General features: G+C 47.9%; 1 protein-coding gene across 4 annotated transcripts in view; it reads right to left on the minus strand.

Moving 5' to 3' along the window:
* The window catches only part of CLIP2 (CAP-Gly domain containing linker protein 2), a 58485-nt gene extending 32213 nt beyond the window's left edge, over window positions 1-26272 (minus strand). The window contains exons 1-3 of one of the 4 annotated variants that reach the window (XM_010721814.4): window positions 26249-26272; window positions 14398-14619; window positions 1181-1719 (exon numbers count right to left, since the gene is read on the minus strand). In XM_010721814.4, the coding sequence (XP_010720116.2) occupies window positions 1181-1719; window positions 14398-14509 (651 nt within the window). In that variant the 5' untranslated portion in view covers window positions 14510-14619; window positions 26249-26272. Of the gene's footprint in view, window positions 1-1180; window positions 1720-14397; window positions 14620-25873; window positions 26109-26248 lie in introns of those variants that run through there. The other 3 variants (XM_010721813.4, XM_031556415.2, XM_085240777.1) reach the window with 3 other exon arrangements.
* Between the last annotated feature and the right edge of the window lie 238 nt (window positions 26273-26510).

The raw sequence follows: 26510 nt of genomic DNA on the forward strand, positions 1-26510 counted from the left end.
GGGGCAGTCCTCACTTGAGCACTGTCCCTCCAAGAGGTGAAGGACAAGAGGGAAGCAGACAAACCAGCCAGAGAAGGACAGATTCCTAAGGTTGTTTTTTTTCCCCATGAGCTTATGAATGTTGAACCCAATCAGTGTGTGTGAACAGAGCATCTCTGCTGCTGCCCCTGGAAGCAGTGGGACCAGCAGCAGGGATGATGCATCCATCCATGAAGCCAAACCCTTGTCTGTAACCAGAGGGGAGGTCTGCCTACACTTCCCAGCTGTAGCTATTGGTATTAGAACCACATGTCCCAAATAAACTACACAGCTGGGAGCCAGGCTGTCCAGGATGCACAAAGACCCACTCCTGGAATCTGCTACCCCCGTTGGCTGAAGTCATCTTCATCCTTCGGTTCCATGGATAAGGAAGAGGTGTGTGCCCGAATGCTGGCTTCTTCACAACATTTGATATCACAGCATTCATCAGCCACGCTGAACAAAACTGTGATATTCTTTTCCTTCTCAATCTCCACTGAAGAAACGACTCCTTTGCTGGGCCAAACTTCCAGTAAGCCATTTTAGCACAAGTACACCACCAGTCACTCTAAAACAACAGATATCAGTCACAGATAACCCAGCCTTCAGTGCAATGTCCCACCCTTCAGTAACAATAATCACAAGTTTCTTTCTGTATGGGAAAGGATTTAACATCACATCCAATATCTTAGAAACTGGAGCACCACAAGGGGAGTAAAGAGTATGCATGAACACATACAACAAGACACACTCTGCAAACCCCTCAAAAGCTGTGATACACACCATTATGGAGAGCATTGCTGGGATAGAAAGTAATATTTTTCTTCTAGTTCCCTCTCATGTTTGAGTCACTCTCAATGGCACTCTATTGTACTGGGAAAGCCCCGAGCAAGCAGTACTCTGGAGTAAGTTGTCTTGCACCAATTAAAAGAAAAAGAGATATCCACAAGATACAGCATCCCAAATAACAATTAATGCAGAAGTTTGTTTGTTTTTGCAATTAATGCTTGGCTAAGGAACCCCCTTCCCAATGCCACATTCCGCCCTGCATCTGACCACCACCCATCATCCTTCCCTCACCCCAAACTTAACCAGAAGCACCCAGGGATGGAACAAATTCTTACCCTTCACCTTTTGAAGGCTACCCCCACCATCAACTCACCAGCACGCGGTCCCCGAGCCGCAGGTCCTTCTCCCCTTTCTTCACAGACCCACTGTCCGACAGGTTGGATCCCGACTCGTTGCCCGTCTTCATGGCGCTGTTGAGGACGCTCTCCCTCAGCGGGATGACGCGGGTGGAGAGCGGTGGCGTGGCCGTCCCCAAATGCAGGGACAAGTTCTGAGCTGTAAGCGAATCCACGGAGGGGCCGTCGCTCCCTGAGCCCTCAGCCACGGGCTGCCGCGTCAGCTTGGACGGTCGTGTGAAAATCCCCTGCAGCGGCTGGCACTCGAAGTAGCGCACGCCTCCAACGGAGCCATCGTTCTTACCCACGGGATCATCCAGCACGACTCCCGCCCACTGGCCCGGAGCAAATTGTGTCTCCCCGAGGTATTGGATCACTCCTGGCTTCACTCCGTTCACCCAGACCCGTTCGCCTACCACAAAGTCTCCCAGGAAGTCATCGCCCACCTCGGCAGCCTTCGATCCCGACTTCTCGGCGCTGGAGGTGGAGGTGGCACTTTGCTTGTGAAGAGGTGAGCCTGCAAACCAAGGGAAAAGGGGTTGGTATGAGGAGGAATCCTACATCACAGAATCATTAACGTTGGAAAGACCACTAAGATCATTTAGTCCGACCATCAATCCATGACCGCTCTAGGCCACGCCACTCAGCGTGACAGCTTCCTTTTTCTGGAGCACCTCTAGAGATGTTGACTCCCCCACCTCCCTGTGTCAATGCATCACCACTCTTTCTGAGAATTTTTCCCCAGTATCCTCCCCTGGAGCAACTGATGATGGCCATCACCTCTCATCCAATTGCTGTTACTCGGGAAAAGAGGCCAACCCCCAGCTCACCACAGCCTGCTTTCAGGGTGTTGTAGAGAGGCAGCCAAAACACCAGCATAGGGCATTTACAAAAAGGAAACATCTGGGAGCATGGCTCAGGTTGCACATTTACATCAGGCAAAGGTTAGAAACTGGGCAACCCCATTAATTACAAATCTTCCTTGGCAGAAAGGCAGTTTGAACTGAAATCTCTACGTGCTGCCCAGTTTCTACAGATCTCACATAAAATAAACGACAAACTCCGTGTCATCATCCCCCATTATACCATACATTTATTCCCAGTTCCATTACAGCATTGAGGATATTTTGCATAGCAGCTTGAATAAGCTCAACAGAACAGGAGTGTTGGGAGGTGCTTAAAAAAGAGGAACCAAGAACAATGCCAGTCACCTTTCTACCCTAAAACAAGAGTGGGCACTGATGTTTTAGTCAACTCTATAGAACCACAGGTCTGCATACAGTTAACCCAAGCATTGAGTGTCCCACTGGAGGACGTTAATAGCTTCTGTGGGATCCAACAGCTGCCTTTGCAAATTATTTGCTTTCCCCAGCTGCTGCCATGCCCTTTGCAGAGCAGAAGCCAGCAGTGAGCAGACACCTGGGGTATGTTCAATATAAACAGAGCATCTATAAACAGGAAGCATCTACAAACCCCAACTAGCACAGCTCTTCCAGGGCTGACATTCAGTGTACAGAATTCAGACCTGCAATAGGGAATGCTCTTATTTCTACATCAGCTGCTCAAGCTGAAGCCAGAACTACAGCTATGCTCTGCTGGGAGAAGGAAAGCTGCAGATGATGCTGGAAATTCACTGTCCCCAGAGGTCATGGCCAGCTTATCTGGGATTGGCCAAACTTCCTGTAATATCACAGAATCATTAAGGTTGGAAAAGACCACCCAGATCATCTCGTCCAACCAGCAGCCCATCACCACTGTGCCCACTAAACCATATCCCTTAAGTACATGGCTGCACCTGAAGGGTCAGCAACAACTCCAGCAAACAAGTTAGCAGTGACCCTACGCTTGCTGACCCCAGTGACAAAATCTACTACAAACATCATGCTTTCAGCCTAGGCCCCAGAGGAACTAAAATAAAGAGCATATGGACTTCATTAAAGCTTCCCCAAGTCAAAAGAGGGGGGTGGGCAACAGCTCTTGGACAGGGTGGGCAAAGAAATTTTAACAGTGGCAGGGATGATCCAAAAGTGAGTGCTTATTTGAACTGTGAAATTCATCCAGCCTCAGCCATCACTACAGCTCAGCCAGCACCACTTCCACAGCTCTTCTCCAAGTAATGGGGTCTGACAGATCCAGCTCAGCTCCTGCACAGCTCAGAGAACACAAAGCTCTCAACCCGAAGTAATTTGAGCTGTGCTGGAGGTCTGATTCCAGGGGAAAGAACAGAGCATCAGCACTCCGGAGTTGGTATAAAAGTCTTTCACAGTTTAATAGCCAGATATGTCTGCAGCATTTTATCACCTCAGCCCTTCAGAAGCACAGAAAGGAAGAAAGGCTGCCCCAGGGCTGAACAAACACTGCAGCACAACTTACACCCACATCCAGAAGCACCCACCAGAGCAAACACCTCCAAAAATCATCTAGGACAGAAGAAAAGCAAAGTGGGAGTTCCCATTGGACTCCTGGTGCCAAACAGAATTCCAGTAAAAGAAATAAAGCCGACATTTTAGTGGGACTTCATAGACTTTGTTCATTTTAGTTGCCTGCCAAACTGCAGCAATTACAGCATCTTGGAGAAAGTGTCTAATTACAGGTTTCTGAGGAGAGCATGCACTCAGAAGCATTACGGTCGTTTAGCATACGGCTATTCCAAGAGACAGCATGTAAGAGAAGAACTGCCAGAAGGTTTATTTTCATTACAGCTATAGTGTAGGAACTTGGTATTCCAATGCATGGCTTTCATTACCCATACACAAAAATTACCAAGCTACCAACTTTCCAACAGCACAATTAAAAGGTTTTCCCTGGAAACAGAGTGCACAAAACAACAGTGGTCAAACTAAACCCATTCTTCCTACCTTCAGGTCTGGCAGAGCCGTTAATTAGATGATCACACTACACCCAGAGCAAGCTGAAAATCATAGAATCCTCAGAGTTGGAAGGGATTTTAAAGAGCATTTGGTCCCATTCCCTGCAAAGCACGGGGACACCCACAGCTCCATCAGTGCTCACAGCCCCTCCAGCCTGACCTTGGGTATCTCCAGGGATGGGGTATCCATCACCTCTCCAGGCAGCCCATCCCTGTGCCTCATCACCACTATTGCAGAAAACCTCTTCCTTATATTTCATCTAAATCTCCCCTCTTTTGGTTTGAAGCCATTTCCCTTTGTCCTGTCACAGCTGAAGAGCCTGTCTCCTTCATTCTTACAGCCCCCCTTCAGCAAGAGCTAGGCCAAGCTCCAAACAAAGGCAAAAGGCAGCATTGACTGATCTGTCCTTGATCCCAAGAGCATATTAGAATAGCCCGCAGCAGAAATTAGCTGACAGCAGAACTGGTTAATGGCACTGCCCTCTAAGAGCTGACACCGGGGGTTACCTCTCCTATAGGAGCTGAGTGGGAAGCCACCCAGGTGTTCAGAATTCCTGAGCTCTCCCCAGCCTACAGGCACCCAAACAGCTTCACCATGCCTATGTCACCTGGATGTCTGCTTGTCCTGGTTGGACACCATGTCACCAACGAAGCAGGAAAGCTCCATGAAAAGTTGCTAACAACAAAGCAACAGTAGAGTTCTCAGGTACAAAGCAGAGAACAGAGTTACACTAGAGAAACAAGGAAAAAAACCAACAACAACAACAACAAAACCCCACAGTTTTCGAGTATCTTCTGCTCCAACCCTCCCACCAGCAGTTACCTTATGATGGTAAAGAAGAAATTCCTGCTCCTTCACACCCAGAGATCACTGCCTCCCTCTCTGCTGCTCCATCCAACACGAACCTCAGGACAGACAGCAGCTCCTGCCTGGCTCAGCTCCTAGCAGGCTCTGAGACACAGCACAGTGTGTGGGATCTCCTCTGCTCCGGCTTTCCAGCTTTATAACCCTATTGTGCTCATTAGTCAAGCTCATTCTTTCCAATTTAAATGGTCTTCCTGTAGGTCACAGCTTTCAGGGCTGAACAACGATTTAGAAATCAAAGTCAGACGCAGCATCCGCTAAACGCACATCTTATCCAACTCTAAATCTCCATTTTCCCTTTTGCTTTTGTAAGGCTAAGGCAGCCCTGCTGCAGCCCTTTCTGTAAGCTCCTCCCATGTCAAAGCTGATGCTGACCGGGCACCCCGTGCTGGTTCAGGCACAGAAGCCAGACAAACTCCTCTGAGCTCAGCACAGGGGAGGTTAAAGGTTTGGATCTGAAGCTTCAGCCTGCTCACGTGGCTCTCATTACCGTGCCAATGAAAGCCATGTGTCTGGGATCCCTGGAGCACGGTACAGGAGGAAAAACCCTCTTCAAACAAGCTCTGCTCCTTGCCTTCTGCTTCAGCTTTCCATCTCTTTCCAGCATCAGAAGGGATAACCTTCACAGCAAGATCCCAATGACACACACAGCCCCGTGCTATGAGTGCCATCCATACCCAACAAAGCCACACACCCTCCAACACATCCATGTCTTCCGACACTCAGTCCTTATCACCGTGTAACTGAAACAAAGAGAAAGGAAACTTATTTTGGAAGGGGAGGAGGGAGAGGAAAAGAGAAGTAGTTTAGCATGAGGAGCGGTGCACAGTGAGCATTACCCATGTATTTCCTACTCCCTGCAGAACTCTTTTGTCATCTCACGGCTCCCGCGATGCATGCCAGGCACCCCGACTGCCAACAGCACCAGAAACTCAACAGCCTGTTGTGTTGCCATGGGAATCGGGAGACAGGCAGCTAATTGATAAAATGGAGGCACATTAGGTTTAAAAGAGGAAAAAAGGAAAAAAGATATCCCAGCGTAGTGTCTTGTGCCAGGAAGGGAGGGAAAAAGGAAGAAAATGCACTATATTTACAGCAGAGCTATACAATGCCCCCAGAGAGGGCTTTCCTTCAGCATTTTAATTGCCAGGGTTTTTCTTGTTGTTGGGTTTGATTGTTCTTAACCACAAGGCAAACAAATAGATCTGTACCTAACGCAACACCAGCTTAACTTGATAAATCATATAACATCCCAAGTTGGAAGTGACCCATAAGGATCGCTGAATCCAACTCCTGGCTCCACATAGGACCACCCAAAAATCAGCCCATATATCTAAAACTGTAGACAGGCTATAGGATGCTGGGTTGGGCAGCTTGCCCTGTGGCTGGGGAGCACCTCCATGCACAACGTGACACCAGTTACCAAATCAATGGTCACAGCTCAGAGCACGGGTGCCCAACCTTTTGGTTTGCCTGGGCCACACTGAGCGATGAGGAATTGTCTTGGGCTGCATATATGTAGGTTGCTCCAAAAGTAATGCTTTTTATTTATTTCCATGGAAATGACAACAACTACAAAGAGCACAATAACTCTGATAGTAACATTCTCAGTTACAAAACGCTATTTTCACTACCATTAGCCCTTCCTTTTTGCTTGTAAAAAAAATATGTGGAGGTCACTGATCATCATCATTGCTGAAATGCACCACCTCACTGGTGGCAGACTGCAAGCCGTGGCTTGGGCACGGCTAGCTGAAAGGTTCCATACAGCCATGGACCAAAGGGCAGTCCAGAGCACCAGTTTTCAGAGTTGAATACACTGTTGTCTGCTCTACCGGGCAAGAAACAAGGGGTCCAACCTGTGGCACAGCTTCCTTTGGCTCACAGTGGTTCTCCAGGTTCCCACAGAGGGATCAGAGCAGCTTGGAAGACACAGAAGTGATATTGTTGGCAGCCAAGCGAAACCCAGCCCACACCGCTCTACCCCAATTCCAATTATTGAGCACATCGACGAAGCAGCTGTTTCCTGCAAGATTTATCACGGCCTTTTCAAGCTGTGGGAGAATGAAGAAAGAAAGAGGGAAGAGGATGGCTGCAATGCTTTACAGGGAACGGCCGAGTGCCTGGCAGCACATTGTGGGAGGAAGCAGCCCCGGAGATTTATGGCTGACTGGGAAACAACGACTGAAAGCTTTCCAAGTTCAAAGCTGAAAAGTTGGGTCTGTAATGGCTTATCTCACGGGACACGAATGTAAGGGCTGGCATGGAGATGAACTCTGCATCTGGCACCCTGAAAATCTGCCGTCCCTGCTGTTCTTCCCTGGAATAAGCCCCACTGTGCAGATATCAAGATCTGATGCAAACTTCAACAGCGCAGGCAAAAATACCTAGAAAAAAAGTCAGCAACGAGGAGGAAAAGAAGGAGGACGATAAGAAACCAAATGGGAACTATGAATGAGCAAGCAACAGCAAATGGGAGCTGCTGCAAAGTGGATTTGCTCTGAATGCAAGGAGGTGCCCATTGAGGTCGATATTTGTCTTTCGGAGGCAGCTGGGAGGGCACTGAACCTCAGACAGACGTATTGAATAAAGGCATTCACATAAAGGTCTCATTCAGGAGGTGGCTGGTACGAAAGCTGCTCTGCCATGGGCGAGACAAGCATTCTCGGTGCCCACTGGAGACAGCAGTGCTGGAACTCTGAGTTCATAACAGCTACACCAGATCAGATAATATCAGGCTGGCTGTTCTTAAACTGGGAGAAGGTATTTGTTATATTCCTGGATTTTTTTTTTTTTGTATAAACAATGGTATTCAAGAAAATACACTTAGCAGATCCTTCTTGGCAGCACAGGGCACAAGGGAAGTGACTAGCAAAACACGCACACGATTTCTTTCACTGAGTGGTAATTAGCATGCAGCATATGGAAAGATCTATTCATCCAGATTAGAGTGTTATTTTTTTACATAATTATTATTTTTAAAACCTTAAGTATATTCTTTCAACATTTGTACTTCAATCTGCTGTGTGATATTTTCCAGCCTGAAAACAGAGTCCATCTATCACATTCCTGAGCAACAGCACCCTGCTTTCCTGGAAAAGAATGCAAACAAAAATCCCATAATATTAAAGGTGTTTCAGGTTTGACAGAATCAGAGTCATTAACACTGGAAAAGACCTCTAAGATCATCCAGACCGACCATCACCTCCCACCAATAGTGCCAAATCCCTCAGTGCCACATCTCCATGGCTCCTGAACACCTCCAGGGACAGTGACTGCCCCACTCCCCTGGCAGCCTCTGCCAGTGCCCAACCACTCTTTCAGAAGGAATAGAGCACCCATGCCTCCTTCCCCAGCCTCCAGAAATAAACCACAGACCCATTTGACAACCTAGGGCTAAAGTAATCCACGGTGTACCGAACCACACAGGCTTCATTCTTTCCTAAGTAAATAACAAAAAATCACTGATTGGAACGCTCCACTTGGAAGCATTACATGCTTTATTGACTACAGCTGATCCTAACAGAAAATACAGTTTGCCATTTAGAAAAAGCACTTAGCTGTAAAGACTTATCACGCCCCATCCCCAAGCCCCTCAAAGCAGTCACCCTACCCAGATCCCTGGGATGGAAACCCTTAAGAACTACGCGCTGGGAGAGTCAGAAAGCAGCTAGAAAGCACAGAGCCACGATATCCCATGAGAACAGTGTGGTGGATGCACTTACATGAGACGAATTTGCAGGGGGTTCCTGATGGGGGCCAGCTCAAGCAATGCACGGTGAGATCGCCGTCCCCAAATCACTGGTGTGCACAGCTCTCTGCCCAGTGGCACTTCCAGCACAAGTGTGGCTTCCTAGAGATTTTCCTTTTCACGTGAGCGTACAAAAGGTCGGGACTGAGCTCAGCACAATGCCTGCATGCCCTGCACATGTGTCCATGCAGTTGTCTGTGATTTCCTCGGCTGTGGGAATCTGTAAGGCAGGAGCTCAGTTCCGGAGGTGCTGCTGCAGAAGTGCAGACAGCTGCTCTCAGTGAACTGATCCAATGGCAAAAAAAAACAAGGAGAGAGGCAGACACGGGTCTTTAACGAGACATTTATAAATGGTTTCCCAGGCACAGCTCTGGCGGCTGCACAGAGAGAGGAGCGGTCTCAGGACACCTTCAAAACTGTAGAAATTTATCTTCAGTACCAAACACTGCAAAGAGTGGCCAAGCAATCAACCAGCAGAGTTTTGAACTCACCAGCCTTCAAGCGCAGGATTTTTGCTCGGGCATTGTTCCCATTCAAATGGGCTTTGCTGCTGCTCCTACAGCAAGTGGGAGAAGAGCAGCCAAGCAGCACATTGCTCAAGCAGCTGTGTGTAGAAGAGCCATGGGCTCATTCACTCAAAAGTGATGGAATTAGCTCATTGCCAATGAACTCCAGAAGAGAAGGTACCAGAAAATAGCCTAGCTTGTTCCATCACGAGCAATGACTACTTAACAATCAGACTGGGTCCAGACTGAGGGTCAAGAGCAGCCAGTGCAAGGAATGTAATGAAGATGCTGCGTGTGTGCAATCTGGGATGCTGACTCACAGGATACAACCTGAGCGGCCACGTGGAGTGCCCCTACTGCTAACAACTGAATCATACCATTATTAAGGTTGGAAAAGACCATGAAGATCACTGAATCCTTCCCAGTAGGGGAAAGAAAGGTTAAATCACAGGGACTGGGAGAGCCTCATACAGCTCTGGCTCCAGCACAGACTCTGAGCACAGGGCTTTCTCCAGATACATAATGCACATTGCCTGCTCTTACATCATTCCAGTGCTCAGATGATTTAGTAAAGCAAAAAAGTTGAATGGATTTGGTTCATTATAGTCAAACCCCCCACAGGCTGGACATCTGTGGGAAGAGATTTCCCTTCCATGGTGTCCTGCAAGGAGCTGCTGACGGGTAGCAGGAGGGCATCCAACCTCCGTATGCCTTCAGCATGTGCTCACATCTCATTCTGCAGAGGGCGCACCGAATGTTTAAGGATTAACTACATCAAATCCCACTAAGAGCATCTCACAGTTAAGACAATTAAAATCAGACTCTCAGTCATCTCTAAATGCTATCTGTAAAGCTGATGAAACCAAGATAGATTCAATGGGGATTCAATGCCCTTTTGTTGGCATGCACCAAATCACCTCCTTGGGAAAGGAGCTCCCAAGGTCCCTCCCTTGGTCAGAATGGGAGCAGGGGATAACATACTGCAAGGCATCACCCCCTCCTGCATCACAAACACCTGCACCAAGCTGAATACAACCTTCCTAAGCATCCCATAATCAATTCCCTATCAACTTTCCAAATACCCCTAGCAGCCACCTCTTTCTGTCAGATCTTAAATTAACAAACCATAAATACTATCTGCAGTTTTTCTTCTGTGCAACACTTGAAAGCACACAGCTGTTTTCTTCCAGGTAACTCCCAAGCAGGTGAATGCTGTGTGCTGGAAACATGGCTGTTACTACAGACTGATAAATATCTGCTGATGCTGCAGCATCTAACCTAGAAATTAAACTTCAACGGATCCATGAAGATAAAACCAAGCCCAATCAAACTTGACTGTTGCATCACCAGTGTCCGGGTACTGACTGCTGATCCAACCCATGGAACATCCATTCACACTTGCAGCATGGATTTAATTGAAGGCTGAACCAAAGTGTCAAAACCAGATGTTTGCTGGTCTCTGGAGGCATTCAAGGCCAGGTTGGACGTGGCTCTGGGCAGTCTGGTCTGCCGGTTGGCAACCCTGCACATAGCAGGAGGTTGGAACAAGATGATCATTGTGGTCCCTTTAACCCAGGCCGTTCTATGATTTTATGACAATGGCAGGCTCAGCCCCATGGTGTAGGGTAATTTCTCTCAATTTACCAGTGCACTACACCCTAAGTTTAATATTAATCAAGAGCACAAAGCTTTGAATAGACAAGTATCAGCTCCCTCTGTCTGTTCTGGTCAATCAGCTGCTCCGGGCACCACAACCACACTGATTGTGTTTCAGACAAAACAGTAGTTTTGTGTCTTTCACATTTATTTCAAAGTGAGAATTAATACATTGGTGAGCAAGAAAAAACAGCCCTCCTTCTTGCACCTTAATAAAAAGCCTAAACTAAAACAGTGAGAAATCCTGTTTAACAAAAAACCACCAAACAACAATTTCTCAACAAGGAACGGTAACAACAGCTCTGGAGATCCCACACCGTTGATCACACAGCCCAAAGCAAGCACTATGGCTGCATCCAACTCCATCACAGCTCATCTACACCAGGCTCAGACTGGATGCACTCCAGTCTTGCAGACAAAGACACTGGTGTGGGCTGCTCTGCCTCTACCAGGAGTGTCCCATTCTCACCCAATGCTGTCTACATATACTGGTTTTCCTTTTTTCCACCAGCCTTCTGCCAACATTCTTCGACTGAAGACGAGATTTAAGAACCCCACAAAGCAGACAAAAGCACTCAGAGCAGCAGTACAGCAGCTTGCTTGGAGAGGAAAGCCTTTCCCATCAGCTGGCTCCAGCATTCCCTTCACCTGTTCCACCAGCTGGAGGCTGTGTGGGCCCATTCATCACAGCTTCCATTCTCTCTCCATTTTGCAGCTCCAGGCAAAAGCAGACTTTTCCCAGGAGGGGGTGGGGTAGAAAATAAGACGTATGAGCTTTTTTAGAAAAAGAAATCCAAATGATATATTGAGCCCTTTAGAGTGTCCCACACCTTTTGCACAGAAACTTTGCTTGCACGCAGGGTTGAAGGCAGTAACGTTCTTTAGTTGAAGCACAGAAAATAGGCCAACACATGTGTGGGAAATCCTGTCCTCACACAGCTAGAGATGAATTCTCAGTCTGGTTTTAAGAAAAACAGTCACCAGAACAAAATAAAACTTATTTTTTCCATTGTTTCAGCTTTATGGAAGAGAAAGGGAGTGGGAGAGTCATCATGGACACCACTCATTGAGGCGGACGTTTTCCAAGAGCCCATGCCAGCTGCCTCTCTCCTGCTGACTTTCAGTGGAAATACCCATTTAGCTCCAATTTAAATAGACCACAAAAAGCCCTCAGACCTTCCCAAGTGTCACATGAGGCAGGAGATGCAGTAAATCTCCATATTGAGAAAGTTCAATGACAAAGAAGTAGTAAGAAACTGTGGAACCAGAGTAAGAGCGTCCAGGGCAAAACTCAGATATGCCATGCCCATTCTTCCTCACATGCTATGACTATGTCATATGGGGTCTTCACAAAGGCACAAAGCCACAAACTGTGAATATATACATACACAGAGACACATCTCATGTCTCTATCAATCATATTTTTTGTTATATGAGCTGTCAGGAGTACATGGAAGCACTCAGCAAGGTACATCTCCACTGCCTGGAAAAGGAAGAGATGAGAGATGGATGAGAGACTCTTGACTTTCTACAGAAGAACGTGAATAGAATAGTAGAAAAGAAGCAATCAAATCACCTATGCATATTCTAGTCAAAGAATAAAAGACAGCATATTTCCTACCACTATTGCAAGACAAGACAAGACAAGACTGGTGGGCTCAAGGGAAGGCACAAGGAAGAAAAGTTGAAGCTTCCCAATATACATTTGCATCAAATGGTTTTCTGACAACTCTCAGGTACAACTGAAGAACGAACACCTTCTCTTCACTGCCCATTTGGAAGACTCAATCCATATGCAGGATCTTCCTGAGCCAGCCCCAGGTTACCAAAGGCAGGAGGCAGCTCAGAGCCAACAGACTGTATACCATTGCATTTGAATTCTGCACTTCAGCAGATCTGTGGTTCTCTTTTACAAATGTGTTTCAAGCTTAGGAGACTTCTTTCTTCCTCCCATTACTGCCTGCACTGTGGCTGGGCTCTGCCACCCAGCAATGACTCTGCCCCAGACTTTGCTGAGCATCCCATGCTGGCAGAGTGCTGTAGCTGAACAAGGCACAAAGGCTGCAGCAAACAAGTGCTGCATTCAGCATAGCAGTCCCATCAGCCCCCAGTGCTGCTCTCTGCAATGACTCCTTCATCCTGCAACACACTCGCTGTGTTTGCTGGGATGCTTCTGTGCAAAGCCTTGAGGTCTGCCCCATCAGCTTTTCTTAGGATAAAAACCAACTGAAAGCAGCTCCACACCAAGCGCAACTATCAGTCCACTGTGCCTTGAAAGATTCACACCCAGTGGTAATTAGTCACTTAGAGTCCTAAGAGTTCATTTCTCAGCTACAGACATACAGCAAGGAGAAAAAAAGTGGGGGAAATACAGAAATGAATCCAGGGAACAACTTCAAAATAAACACATAATCCTTACCCTATGAATTTCCTTTGTCAACCTGAGCATCCCTCTAGGAAACAGATAAAGGAGGCTTTTATTTTCTTTGATTTGGATGCTAAATTAAGAAATTACTCTAATATTAAGAACCAGCAGAGTCAAGTGGCCAGCTGGGAAACAACAGTGATGTTCCCTACAATGTTGTAGTACTGGGAAGGATCTCTACTTCCGCCCATAATCTCTTGTGGTCACCAGCCCCTCAAACAACACCTTGCACCAACGACAAGTTAAAACTGGTTCTAACAATATTGTTCAAATTAAGAATAGCAGAGATGATGTATGCCCGTGAGCAGAGCACAGCCCCTGCCACGTGAGAACAAAGCACAGCCAAGTTTGCTCAACACTGAGCAGAAGCATTCCATGCAAAGACCCCACAGACCTTATGAAGCAAAACAAAAACCACAGCATTCAAAACAGCCAGAAGAAAATGCTAAACAACACTCAAACCCTTTTGAAGTGTAATTTATACAGCAGTCTGTACAGCTTGTGTATACCCAGGATATAGATAAATGGACAATAAGACACGTGTGTGTGTCTAGATAAATATCCCAGAGCTTCCAATCGTTCTATTGAAACAAAGGCACTAATTTGAGATAACTAGTGCAGGACAAATTACCTTCAGTGCCTGGTTCTCACTAAAACATTACCACAGGCCAGAAGCAATGGCTATAGGACAGTGTTTAAGGCATCCCAGAGTGAGGTTCCCATCTGCACAAGTATTACCAGCTCTTCAAATTTTACAATTCCTTCTCTGCCTCACAGCACCACACCAGTGCACCTTTTGGCTAAAAAAACACTGTCAATCAAATCTGCCCAAACTTGGGTTGGGGGCTATGCATGTTGGCAATCCCATGCTTTGTGGCTATGCCCGACTGCCAGAGCAATCACACCCATATCTAAGACAGGATCACATCCAATCCAGACAGGAGACATCAATCAGACAAGGGAGGACATCTAACCACCCATTCATATTTGTTTTGATCCACGCTCAAGATCAGCCTCCTTACAAGATGAGCAATTTCTCACCCCACTGAGCACCACTGGGTCTTTGCCTTTAAACCTGGCTATCACTTGGCTCAGCTCATGCCCCCATTGATGGAGTTCCTACCTTCCTTTGTACCAGTGGTGACAGTCGCTGCTGCTGTCCCTGATGCTCGTCCCACTGGGCTGGAGTGCTTCCCTGTCCTGCCAGGGATTTTAAGTCCACTTGGCTTCAGCATGGTTGCTGCCTCTGTATCTCAGGTTGTTGCTACCAGTGTCTCCAAGTGCTGTCCTGCTGTTCAGCACTCAGGCTCCTCGATGTTGGGTCTCTTCTTCCATCGCCACAGACCTAGGGGGGAAGAGCACAGGGAAGTCAGATTATTGAGAAATAAGACAGAAATGGGTGGGAGAGCACGAGCAGGCTTGCAGAAAGCAGTGCCCCGCTTCATGTAGGTGACATGATCTTTCTTTTCTGCACCTGTAAAATGAGGGAGATTTCCTTGGTCTCCCATTTTTGTGTTACAGCCTTTTCCTTAATCTTGCTAAGTAACTTCCAACCTGGCAACCTAGATTAGAGCAGAAGATTCTCAGAACCAAACAAGAATTCAAATTCAGTTTGGGACTGTTGATTTTCTTTAAATTCTAAAGTCTCATCTCATCCATTAGAATCACACAATCATTGAGGCTGGAAAGACCAATTAAGATCATCTAGTTCAACCATCAACCCATGCCCATGACCTCTCTAGGTCAGTTAGCCAAGATCTACTTCTCCTGTTCTGCAAGGGCCTTCCCAAAGGGGCATTACAACCCCATGGCACTACAGCTCATTGCATGTTCCCCATGTTCACACAGCTTCAGGGCAGTTCCTCAGTTCCTCCAAACCAACACGAGGAGTAAGGAAGAGGTCAGTGTTCATCACTGGGCTCTTAGCTCCTTCCATTAAGGATAAATCTCCAATCTTGGTAGAGAAAACAAGGCTTCCCCCAAAGGGGAAGATAAAGGGAATAAGACATCTTAATGTGAGTACGCAGCATTAACAAGCACTGAACTTTTCAAGCAAAAAGTTTGATGGCAATTAAAAAAAAAAAAAAAAAAAAAAGAAAGAAAGAAAGGAAATGACTAAGTTGCTGAAAAAATGCAAAAACATTCCGAATGGGTAAAGAAAAACAATCAAAAAATTGAGACTATCAGCAAAAAGGAAGCTACGGTTGGCTGATTGAGGAGGGATGTGGGCAGAAGGAGGTGGCAGCAGAGCGAGACAGGGACAATGGCAACAAACTGCAAAGGGAACAGCAGCACAGCCAGGAGGTGAGGACACCCAGGTCTGGGCCATGGGATGAGACAGCCTTGTGTCTGCATCATTTGAGAGAACTGACGTAGCAAAGTCTTACAGATGCTGCGAGGGGAGAAGTGCAATGGCCAGGATGAGAAGTGATTAAGGAGTGAGTAAGGATCCCAGCACAGGCAAGAGGGGAGGGCTGGCAGCTCTCCAGGGAGAACCACAGGCACACAGATGGGAACGAAGAAAAAAAAAAAAAAAAAAGGAAAAATTCCAAAACCGTTCCCGAAATCTCCTGGAATGCTGAGACACCAAAGAGTGTTTCAGCAGTAAGTCAGCCATCCCACACTGAGTTAGAGATGAGAGAATAACAAAAGGAGACCAGGGAGAGAGGGAGCAGAGTGGGATCTGGGTGTCCTGGTGGCCAACACGGTGACCATGAGCCAGCAGGGTGCCCTGGTGGCCATGAAGATCAAAAAAATTTGGGGTGTATTAAAGGAGTGTGGCCAGCAGGACATGGGAGGTGATCCTCCTGCTCTGCTCTGAGGAGGGCACATCTGGAGTGCTGTGTGCACTTCTGTGCTCCTCAGTTCAAGGCAGACATGGAACTGCTGGAGTGAATGCAAAGATGATGTGGGCCTGGAGCATCTCCTGTATGGGGAAAGGCTGTTCGCCTGGAGAACAGAAGGCGGAGGGGGAATCTGATCAGTGTTTATTGATATCCAGAGGGCAGGAATTGAGTGGATGGGGCCAGGCTCTTCTCAATGGCACCCAGTGACAGAACAAGGGGCACAAACTGGAATACGGGAATTTCCATCTGAACACGAGGAAATATTTTTCACTGTGAGGGTGACAGAGCCCTGGAACAGGCTGCCCACTGAGGTGGGCAAATGTCCTTCTCTGGAGATACTTAAAGCCTTCCTTCTCAGGTGGACTGGATTTTATTTATCGGGGTGGGAGGGAATAAGAGGAAGTGCATTCCCATTGCATTACATTTCTGCCAGAAACGTTGATGCAAACACATGCTTTCAACATACTGATGCTGAAAAACAAAAACTCCATGGGCTGCTAATTAAGCTACCCTGCAAACACAGAGCTGCTTTTATTCTACTATACAGCCCATGCACATCCATACTCACAGGGCTCCACGTCACACAACAAATTCGATAAGTGCCCAAGGTGCCACCCTGTGTGCAACCCCAGTACCTCAGTCTGGGCAATCCTGAGTCACACCATCAGGTCATTATCCTCACCCAGGCTGCCCTGAGCCATCCAAGCCTCTTTAAGCTAAAACACTGGAAACACAGGTTAGAGGTTAGGAGGAAATTCTCTACTCAGATAGTGGTGAGGCACTGGAACAGACCGCCCAAAGAAGCTATGGATGCCCAACCCTTGGGAGCATTCAGAAGGCCAGGTGGGACACGGCCCAGGGCAACCTGACCTGCTGGGGGACAACCCTGCCCCGGCATGGGGTTGAAACTGGATGATCTTTAAGGTCTCTTCAAACCCAATCATCCTACGATTCTAAGACCCAAGCAATGCAGCTTTGATCCTGCAGTCACATCTCAGGCTGGGACGTGGGCCAGCATCTCCACAGGGCACTGCCCTGCTCCATTAGAGATAACAACTTGCTCTGAGCTTCTGTACTGCATCCTCAGCACCCCAACAGGTGCTCTTAGCACAGTTCTGAACACGCACAAACATGCTGTTGTATGGGATGTAAGAAACACTTGAGCCATTTTTTCCTATTCCTTATATCATCTGCCCAAGTTTAATATTCCAGCCTAACTTCACAGAAATGAGATTTCCCCCTGCCACAAGGTTAAAAAAATAAAATAAAATAAAGCCACCACAAAAATATCTAAAAATATCTGCCCCTATAAACACTCAGGGGCCAGTTCAGCTTATTTTGTTTTTCCTTCTTCGTCAAAAATGATGCAGACTACAAAGGTCTTCAAGATCTCCACTGGATTCTTCCTGCAGTCTTGTCATACCAGGATGAATGGCTTTGTGTGTTCCCACAACAAAAAACCATCCCAGGAATGCACAATACAAAAGCTGCTCCAAATGACCAAAACATTCTGTTCTCCATCTTTCCATCGGAAAAGGGGACAGCCAAATCTGAGTCACCCAGGCTCAGATTCAAGGAGAACAGCTCTCAGCTAAATGCAGATGTACTCCCAAAAAATACCTCTCACCAGCAGTGATATAACTGGATACATGAAGTATCTGTAAGATGGGCCAGGCATCATAACAGCATATATCAAAAACAGAGGAACAGCAGGAGGTGCTGAGATCTCAGTTATTTCTCAAATAGGGTAGAGGGGGTGGAAACAAAACCTATATTGCCAAGGCTGAAAAAGGTTCATCTTCAAGTTTTTCTGCTTTACCCATCCCTCCTGCCCTCAGCAAGGCACGTTGCATGTGGCAAATGGGCATCCACACCATCCCAATTCAAGATGGCCATACCAACAAAGCAGATCTTCAAACCCAGCACGCTCCCTAGAAGGAAACTCTCATGAATATCTGTTCACCTCCATGTACTGAACAAAACACAACACGGGAACAGGTTTCTAGACAGACTGACTTGGGCCAAGTCCCATCCTGTGGCTGGTGCTGCCTTCTGGATGGGTCTGGATGTAAGAAGAATTTATCCAACACAGCACTCTGGGCAAGGCACAGAATCTGTGCTGAACACAGATTCAAGTGCCTGAGCACTGCTGGAATGGATCAACGCTTATAGTGCTTTATAGAGAAATACAGAGCTGTTTTGTTAACATTAAGTACACAGCCCAAAGTCTAAGTGCCAAAACTGAGGTTTCTAATTTTCTAAATCTGCAAAATTTGATTCCTTACCTGCAGATTTAAATTTACAGTCAGTGATGCATACAGCTTTTCTAAGACCCAGACCAGTTATCGTACTGAAGGAAATGATGGTTGCTGTATTGCATGGGAATTGAATGACAGACAGTGCAGACAAGCAGTACAACTTAAACTTCTGTTTAAGGCAATCTTGACTGATGCACATTACCAGCAATTCCTAAAGCAATTATTTGGATACAAAAAGGTTTGCACAATGAAGCCTGCTTTTACCCACTTCCATCTCAGATGATGTTTTGTGATGCAATTGCTTTCTGCATATGAAGGCTGAGGATGAGGAACCCCAGGGGTTCTGTACACAGCCCTGTGGGGGCACATATACAAGCAGAAGGAACACAAAGAGAGTTTCAGCCATTTTCAGGGCTGCTATAGAATGATGCAGTTGCGTGGCTGTGTTCACAGAGATGCTTACATTAATAATAAAGACAAAGCTTGGGAAGTCCAGGAATTCCACCTTCAGCTAGAGACAAGGTAATAACAGCGATTCCATATGGAGAAATTGAAGGAAAAAGAAACAACCTCATATGATGCCAAACATCACACAGCTGAGCTCAGCAGCACCTGGGTTTGGACACATCCCTTGCATGCACATCCAGGAGAGTTAAGCACAAATGCAGGAACCAAACTTTCTACCTATATTCTGGCTTTGCACCTCAGAGCCTTCAGCAGGTTTCTGGGTTTGTCCATAGCATTACTGGTTGCAGGAACCTCCCGCACTAGTCAGTGCCAATGCTGCAAACAGAGCCCAGAGCATCCCTGAAACCCAATGGCTACAGAAGGAGGGGGTCCACCTGAAGGAGCTTTTCACCACTTCAGTAAGCACAAAAGATAAAGGCAAAAAGCTTTCAGTGTTGTATTCATTTATTAGACTTTCTACAAAACCATCACTGGCCTAAATGTAGTGGTATCTATTAAATGTATGTAAAGTTGCTTCATTTCTTGTTTCTGGGCATTTGTGCTGCATTCACTCCATGCTTTCAAGCTTTTCTGCACTCCGTTCCCCCCCAGAAAATTGAGAATCTCATGCAATAAACCTCAAGCTCAGAATAATTACATTGCTGCCCACTTCCCTGCATGCCACAGGCAAGCACAGGTTAAGATTTGGTGCCCTAGGCTCATGCTGGCTGTGCTGAAAAGATGGGGGAGAGGGTTTAAGAGAAGAATTTTGCCTTAAAAGCAAAACCCTAAAGACTGAATGGTTTGAGTCTGGCCTGCAAAAGGCTCAGGAAACGAATCCAGAACACAAAAACACCATGATCTGATAAAGCCAAACTGCAGCTCTGCTAGAAGAGAAAAGCTTATGCTGAGAAGAAAGGGGTTTTTTTATCTTTTAATTCCTTCTGATGCCCCATCTGATCCCAGGCAATCATCCCATCCCCTCGCACTTCTCTGATTAGTTACTGCTTCCAACAAGCAATCAGAAACCAATTTCTGCAGCACGTGTCAGATTAGGGTTAAATCCTTCCGTTTCATTGAAGCATAGAGGAAATAAGAGACTCATCCTTAATTAAGGTCAGAGTCCTCTCCCAAGAAAACATTTCCTCCTCCCCTAGAGAAGCAGGCAGAGTGCCTCAGGAATGAAAACACTGCATTGCCATCAGATACGGGGAAGAGCATGGCATCCCCTGCCACCTCCCATGCTGCAGAACTCACCAGGATCCTCAGCCACAACGTTCCATGGCTACCATCAGTTTCCTTACATCTCCCAAAGGTGATTAACATCTAAGACAACCTTGTGTTGAGTTTATTTCCTCACTCAAGTTTCATAATTGGCACAGAATGCAAAGGGAAAGCCTGCAGGCCTTTCATTTAAAGCCTTCACACCTTTTTAAAACCACTTCTAAGCACTCCAATAGACTCATCATCCTGTTTTACCACTTTGTTTTAGTGGTAAAACAAAGGTTATTATAGGAGGAATGTATAAAAGCATCCTACTGCATTCTATAACTAAAAACCACAAAGAGAGACCTGAGGTGATTGACTCCACTGGAGTCATTCTGGGTGTGCTGGTGAGCTCAGCTCCTTTTGTGGCAGAACATCTGATGAAGAGTGGCACTGTAGATAGCAACAATTCCATATTTATTACAGAGCAGAACCATCCCCAATTTGTGGGGAAGGTTTGGGAGCTGCAGGAGTCCCTGCTGCCAGGTGTTAAGCCCTGGAGGAGGGGTCAGCGTCCTACAGAAATAACAGGACAGCAACACAGCATTGCTCACGTGGGAAAGGAATGATACACAGCAGAGCTGCCATCCTGCAGGGACAGAGCTGATAACACTGCAATTCAGACTGGACCCAATGAATGCTGCCATAACTCAGCCCTGCAGAAGGAGCTGAACTCAAGGAATTTCCCTGCTGTTGAGTCCTTGATTTAATACAGCATTAAAGTTCACCCTGACACCTTATTTGTTATTCACTGGAACTCAGGTTTACACCCAGAGTTCCATCCCTGTGCTGGCAGCATTGGGGCATGCTGGAGGTATTCCCTGCAGCATCCTTCTCCTCCCCCACCTATGAAGCTGACCTCATGCCACACACACTGATAGCAGCTTTGTTCCCAGCCTCACCAAGCACTACAACTTGCCTGGACCACAGCTGGCACCAACATCTACACAGCTCCCAACAGAACCAGTGGTGAGGACAAGGAGGCTGGTAACAGCTCTATGTTGGTCAGTGTGCATTGCTCAGAACTTCCTACTTCGTTACCTGCAACCCCAGCACAACAGCACTCAGAAGAGCCAGGAGCTCAGGTAGTTCCCAAACATCACAGCACACGATGCATCACCTCTTACTCAAATTCTTATCCAAACTTCGGGTGGAGCCAGGAGTTGATGATCCTTATGGGTCCCTTCCAGTTTGGGACATCCTGTGGTTCTGTCATTTTCCGTTCTTATCGATGATGAAAAATCATAATCATTTTTGGAAGCTGGATCCAATCGGATCCTTATCAGACAGCATTGCTACATTACCTCCTTCTGCCCTGCACCACACCTTGCAATTTATCATTGACTTCAGACTATATCAGGAGCAAAGAAACTGAGATTGCAGCCTGATGCCTTCAGGCTCTGAGCCACACGCACAGCCACAGGATGGCTGCCCACTGCATTACATGGGGGAGGTTTGACTTGAGAGCTTTGGGTGGCTGGGCAGGACCACAGCTGTGATTTCCTAAGCAGACCAAGACATAATCATATCTAGCCAAGCATAGAGGGGCTACAGGCAACAGCCTGAGCAGATTATAATGCAGAGTAATAGCACATCTCTAAGCCAGTCTGGTCCTGTTTCACCCCAAAAAGAAGAATAAAAACCAAGTTGTTTCCTCTTCTAGAAAGAGCACTCTCTTCATTTTTGGCAGAATATATCATAGCGTTCCATAAACCTGAGCCATACACTCACCCACCCAAGAGCATCCATTGGGTTGACATTTCCACATTTGTGTGCTGGAAGTAATAACACATAACCTTATTTCAGATGCTCCTAACACCAGATGTTACTATTCCTCCCAACAGCAAATAAACTGCCACAATACGGCTGTTTAATCTCATGGATTGAGACATCTCTTCTTCCACAGTCTTGGCCAATGGGATTCTCATAGTGCTTCAAAGGGAACACCTAAGCAACGCAGCTGTAAAGCTCCAACATCAGACACGGGCTCTGGGTACTGACAGCAGGTGATTAAGCAGGTTCAGCTCAGCAGAAGACACAACCAGCACAAAAAAGGCAAAAATCCCTCTAATTCCAGGTTTGTGTCATGTTGTCCATCATTAAAACTCCGTTAGCAATGGCTGGTGGATTGATCAACTAGAACATCCCATGTTGACAAACTCGGAAGAAGAAGTCCAGAGAAATAGGAATACTTATTTGAGGTTTTGCAAGCTGACCTACTCCAGTTTGCACAGACCTCGGTGTTATAAAACAAACAGCTATCAGCTAAATATAGTTAGGAGCACTTCCACCACCAGGATGGGCTTCATGCAGGGGGCTGACCAGAGGCAGCATCAAAAACACTGCACAGCAGGCAAACATGAGGCTAAAAAGCCCATTAAACACACCTCACGGAACAGCTGCCTCTGTACCTTCCAGGAGAAGCCTCCTTTCCCAGGGCTTGTCCCAACACCCAGGACAGATTCTGCTGCGGGGATGTGACTGCAGGTTGTGAATGGAAGCATCTGCAGGGCTGGGAAAGCACTGCTTGCTGCAACAAACGGCTGCTCCCCGCCTGGCAGCACTGCTGAAAAGTTTCCAGCACTAATTGGCGGCTACAAGCGTTCCCAAAACATGATGCAGTAAATAACAAGGGAGGAATATGTCAGTGGAAGAAGAACAGATCAGCCAGGGAAAGGGACCCGGGACAGACAGATGGGTCAGATCACCCCGTGGGGTTTTCATCATCCCAGATTTTGGTGAATTCCCTCTGGTGTAACCAATACCCACGTATGCTTTCCCTGCACTACACCAGTTGTTCAGAAAAATCCAATTGGATTTCCAAAAAGAGCTGTGGGACAAGCAATACACTTTTACTTGCATTATCTTCCTTAAAGAAACTGAATGGCGGAGCACAGAAGAAGGATTAAAAGCACCTCAACCCCGAGGTCTGGATATGCAACACCCACAGTTTTCATCCTCAGACCTCAAAGCTGCAACACCACGCACCTGGGAGGAGCTGACAGAGAGACGGAAAGGATTTTCCCAAGATCACATAGTGGGGATGAACCATTCCCCACCTCTACCAGCACACGAAAGAGTTGGGAAGTCATTCTGATTGATCATAGACAGAGTATAAATGCTTCTTAAACATAACCAGTTGGCTGCCCCAGGCACAGATGGAGTCACCGAGGGAGTTAGCATTAGAGCTGGGAACACGAGCTCCCAAAACAAACAAACAAGTCGCCCAGTTCAAGTCAGCATCACATTCAATGCCATCACACCAGAACTGATAGCACAACATGACAATGCTCAGTGCTATTTCTCTGCACGTACTTCTTGGCTTACGCTCTGTCTGAAGCAACCACAGCTAATTTATGGACACCATCTCACTCCTTTAGAAAATGAAGAACGGTGCCACGTCAAGGGAATCATCTCCACACAGCCTGATGCAGGAATCCTGCTTTTTTTGTTTTTTTTTGTTAAAGTGAGATTTCTTTGGTTGTTGTTGTTTTTTTTTTTCTTTTTCTTTTTCTTTTTTTTCAGGAATAGCACTAAGTATTATGTGAAGGTGCCAGACTCGGTCACATGCAGTGAAGTCATTTTTCCACTGTTAGCTACAGCAATATGAGAGTGAGAAGTTAAACCCAAACATGAATAAAGCAATTTGGATTTGTCCCATTTCGCACCACAGCTCAACAAAGTGTTCACTCTGGGCTCCTGGAGTGACCACTGGCAGTCTGCCCTCTTCATCAGCAGCTCTGATTTAGGTGTCAGAAGGCCAGGTGCACTACAAGGCCCCAGTCTTGCTGGACTCCACGTTCCCAGTCACGCAGAGCAGTGATACAACAGGCAGGCATTGCCAGCCATCTAACACAGCAGCAGAAAGCACTTGCTTGTCCCTTATCACCAGCTTGCACGGCTGCTCTTGCACTCCCCTGGGAGACAGAGGGGAAAACAGGTCACAAGGCATTACTAAGGTCTGTTTTTTTCAGAAATCTGAGCTAAGCCCACACCAATGTCTGATGTAGGTGAGCAACAAGTCATGCACAGGTTCCAATGCTTGTATGTGGGCTCTCCCTGAGCTTTGCAACTCACTGTATCGATGCTGCCATGCACTCTACAAAGCAGTACCAACAGCGTGCATCTGGAACCTGCTTTATAGGCTGCCTCTTGTCCTCATCAGGATCATGACAAGAATATGAGATATTCTTGTTCTCTCTCAACCTTCATGGAAGAGAAAGCGTTTGCAAAATAAAACCAGCAACCTCGGGAGGTGAAACCCTGCCCTTCCCCATATCACCACCCAGAGATGTGCAGGGTACAAACCCTTACGCATCCCTCCACACTGGGAAACCCCTCCAAGTTCTTCATCATTTCTTCTGAAAAAGAGGAAGAGCACCAGGAATGCTCCTTGCTGGCCTAAATTATGGCACCTCCAGGGCCACAGGCAGCAGGAGAAGAAGAACAGCAGACACAGCCCTTGGTCTCAGCAGGCAACCCAGGCTATGCTTACCCTAAAAGCACCTCTGGAACACTCAGGTTTTCCCTTAACTGAAGGCATGCCATGCACATATGTGCCCCTGAAACAAACTGGTTGCAGTGCAGCCTCTGCCATGCTGCAGCGGTTGGTGCCAGCACTTCGAGGCAGCGCCGTGCTTTGAAGCCCTGGGATTGCTGGCACCTTTCTGCCAGCACGCAGCTCCTCCTTCATCCCAGCAGGCTCTAGCAGCAGGTAGGTCACTTCTTAAAACGACCCAAGTTAAGTCCAAGGCAAGGGGCTGTGTTATGCTGAAAGCATCCCCTCCCCAGCAGGGCAGGGGGGCCGAAGAGGCCCTGAAGCACCGCTGGATGGGAGAACACTGCCCAGCAGGGGTAGGAAAAGTGACAAGGCTGACAAACCTGGCCATATGTATGCAGGTATATCCACCCCGAATACACACAGCCACGCACCGACCCATTCTTAAAATACAAGTCACCCCCCCATGGAAAACCTTCAAGCCAGCAGCGATGAAACTTGCCATCCGCTCCAGCAGGATGCTCTGCTCCTGAGCTGGGCTTTGTGGCCCTTTGAGGCTGACACAGAGCAGCACTGACAACGCTTTGTCTCCCAGCTCTCCCCTACTGCAGCTGCAGCCACCCCGATACCCCGAGACAGCATCACGCCTCTGCCCGGGCCCCCCCGGCTCGGTGCTACGGGCCAGGAGTTGAAGGAGCCGCTCGGTCCCTCCGAGATCTGTGCTGCCACCCCCCAGCAGCACGCAGGAACACATCTCCTTGCTGCAAACAAAAATAATCCCACCGCAGCCACTCCTACAGCCTTAGTCGATAGCTAGGTTGTATCAGAACAAAAAGGCAGCGGGGAGACCCAGCCCAGCCAGCAGCCGGAGACAAAAGAAAAACAGTTCTCCGGCTGCAAAGCTCCAACTCGCTCGGCGCTCGATGCTGACGCCCACCCCGATCTCCATCGCTCAGCACCGGAGCTGAGCAGGGCCACGGGGCCGCCGCCCGGACTCGGGCCGTTCCCAGGTGGGCGAACAGCGAGGGCTCAGCACGGCAATACGGCAGCACGGCCCCACCCGGAGCGCACAGCGCAGCCCCTGGCACAGAGCGCGTAACGAGGACGGTGTCTTTCCCTCCCCGACCCAAGGACAATGCTACACCGCGGCAGATCCGTGCTGACAGCGCCCAGCCCCGGAGATGAGCTTGAGCCCCATCCATCTCTCCATCTCTCCATCCGTCCATCCATCCGCCCCTCCTTTGTTGGGGCTGCCCCCCATCCCAGCCCGCGGTTCCCCCTTACCTTCCGCAGCCCGCAGCCTTGCCGGGCGGCCGCCGTGCCACTCCCTGCGCGCCGGAGGGAGCTGCGATGATTGGAGGAGGGGGAGGAAAAAGAAGGGAGGAGGAGGAGAAGGGGGAGGAGGAGGAAGGAGGATGCCGGGCGCTGCGGGCACAGCCCGGCCCCACAGCCCCGCGAACAAAGGGGCGGCTCCGGGGCCGCCCCGCACCGAAATGCCGCTGGTTGTCGGGCCCCGACCGCGGCGGAAGCGGAGCGGGAGGGTGGAAGGGAGGAGAGCCGCTCCGCCTAGCGGCGGGCCTGGGGAGCGGGGGGAGCGGCTGCCCGAGAGCCGGAGCGCCCTGAAAGAGCAGGGAGAAAAACACCGAACGTGGGTCTCACCTTCTGCTCGGCGCAGATGCGGCTCTGGGTTGGGGCTCCGGAAGGGAGAGGCTCCCTTAAGTCGTGTTCTAGCAGCTATGACTGGCACAAGACGATCAAGAGGAGTTGGAGGTACTTCCTGGAAAAAAAGGAGGAAGCCTCTAATTGCTGGGGACTGGAGAATGCAGTGAATTGGAGGCACCTGCAGCCTGTGGGAGCTCCTTCACCCAGAGGCAGGAAGGAAGGGCTGAGCTGATGGCTGTCACTTGGCCTTCACCACCCG

This window comes from Meleagris gallopavo, chromosome 21 (assembly GCF_905368555.1).
Source record: "Meleagris gallopavo chromosome 21, MGAL_WU_HG_1.1, whole genome shotgun sequence".
NCBI lineage: Eukaryota > Metazoa > Chordata > Aves > Galliformes > Phasianidae > Meleagris > Meleagris gallopavo.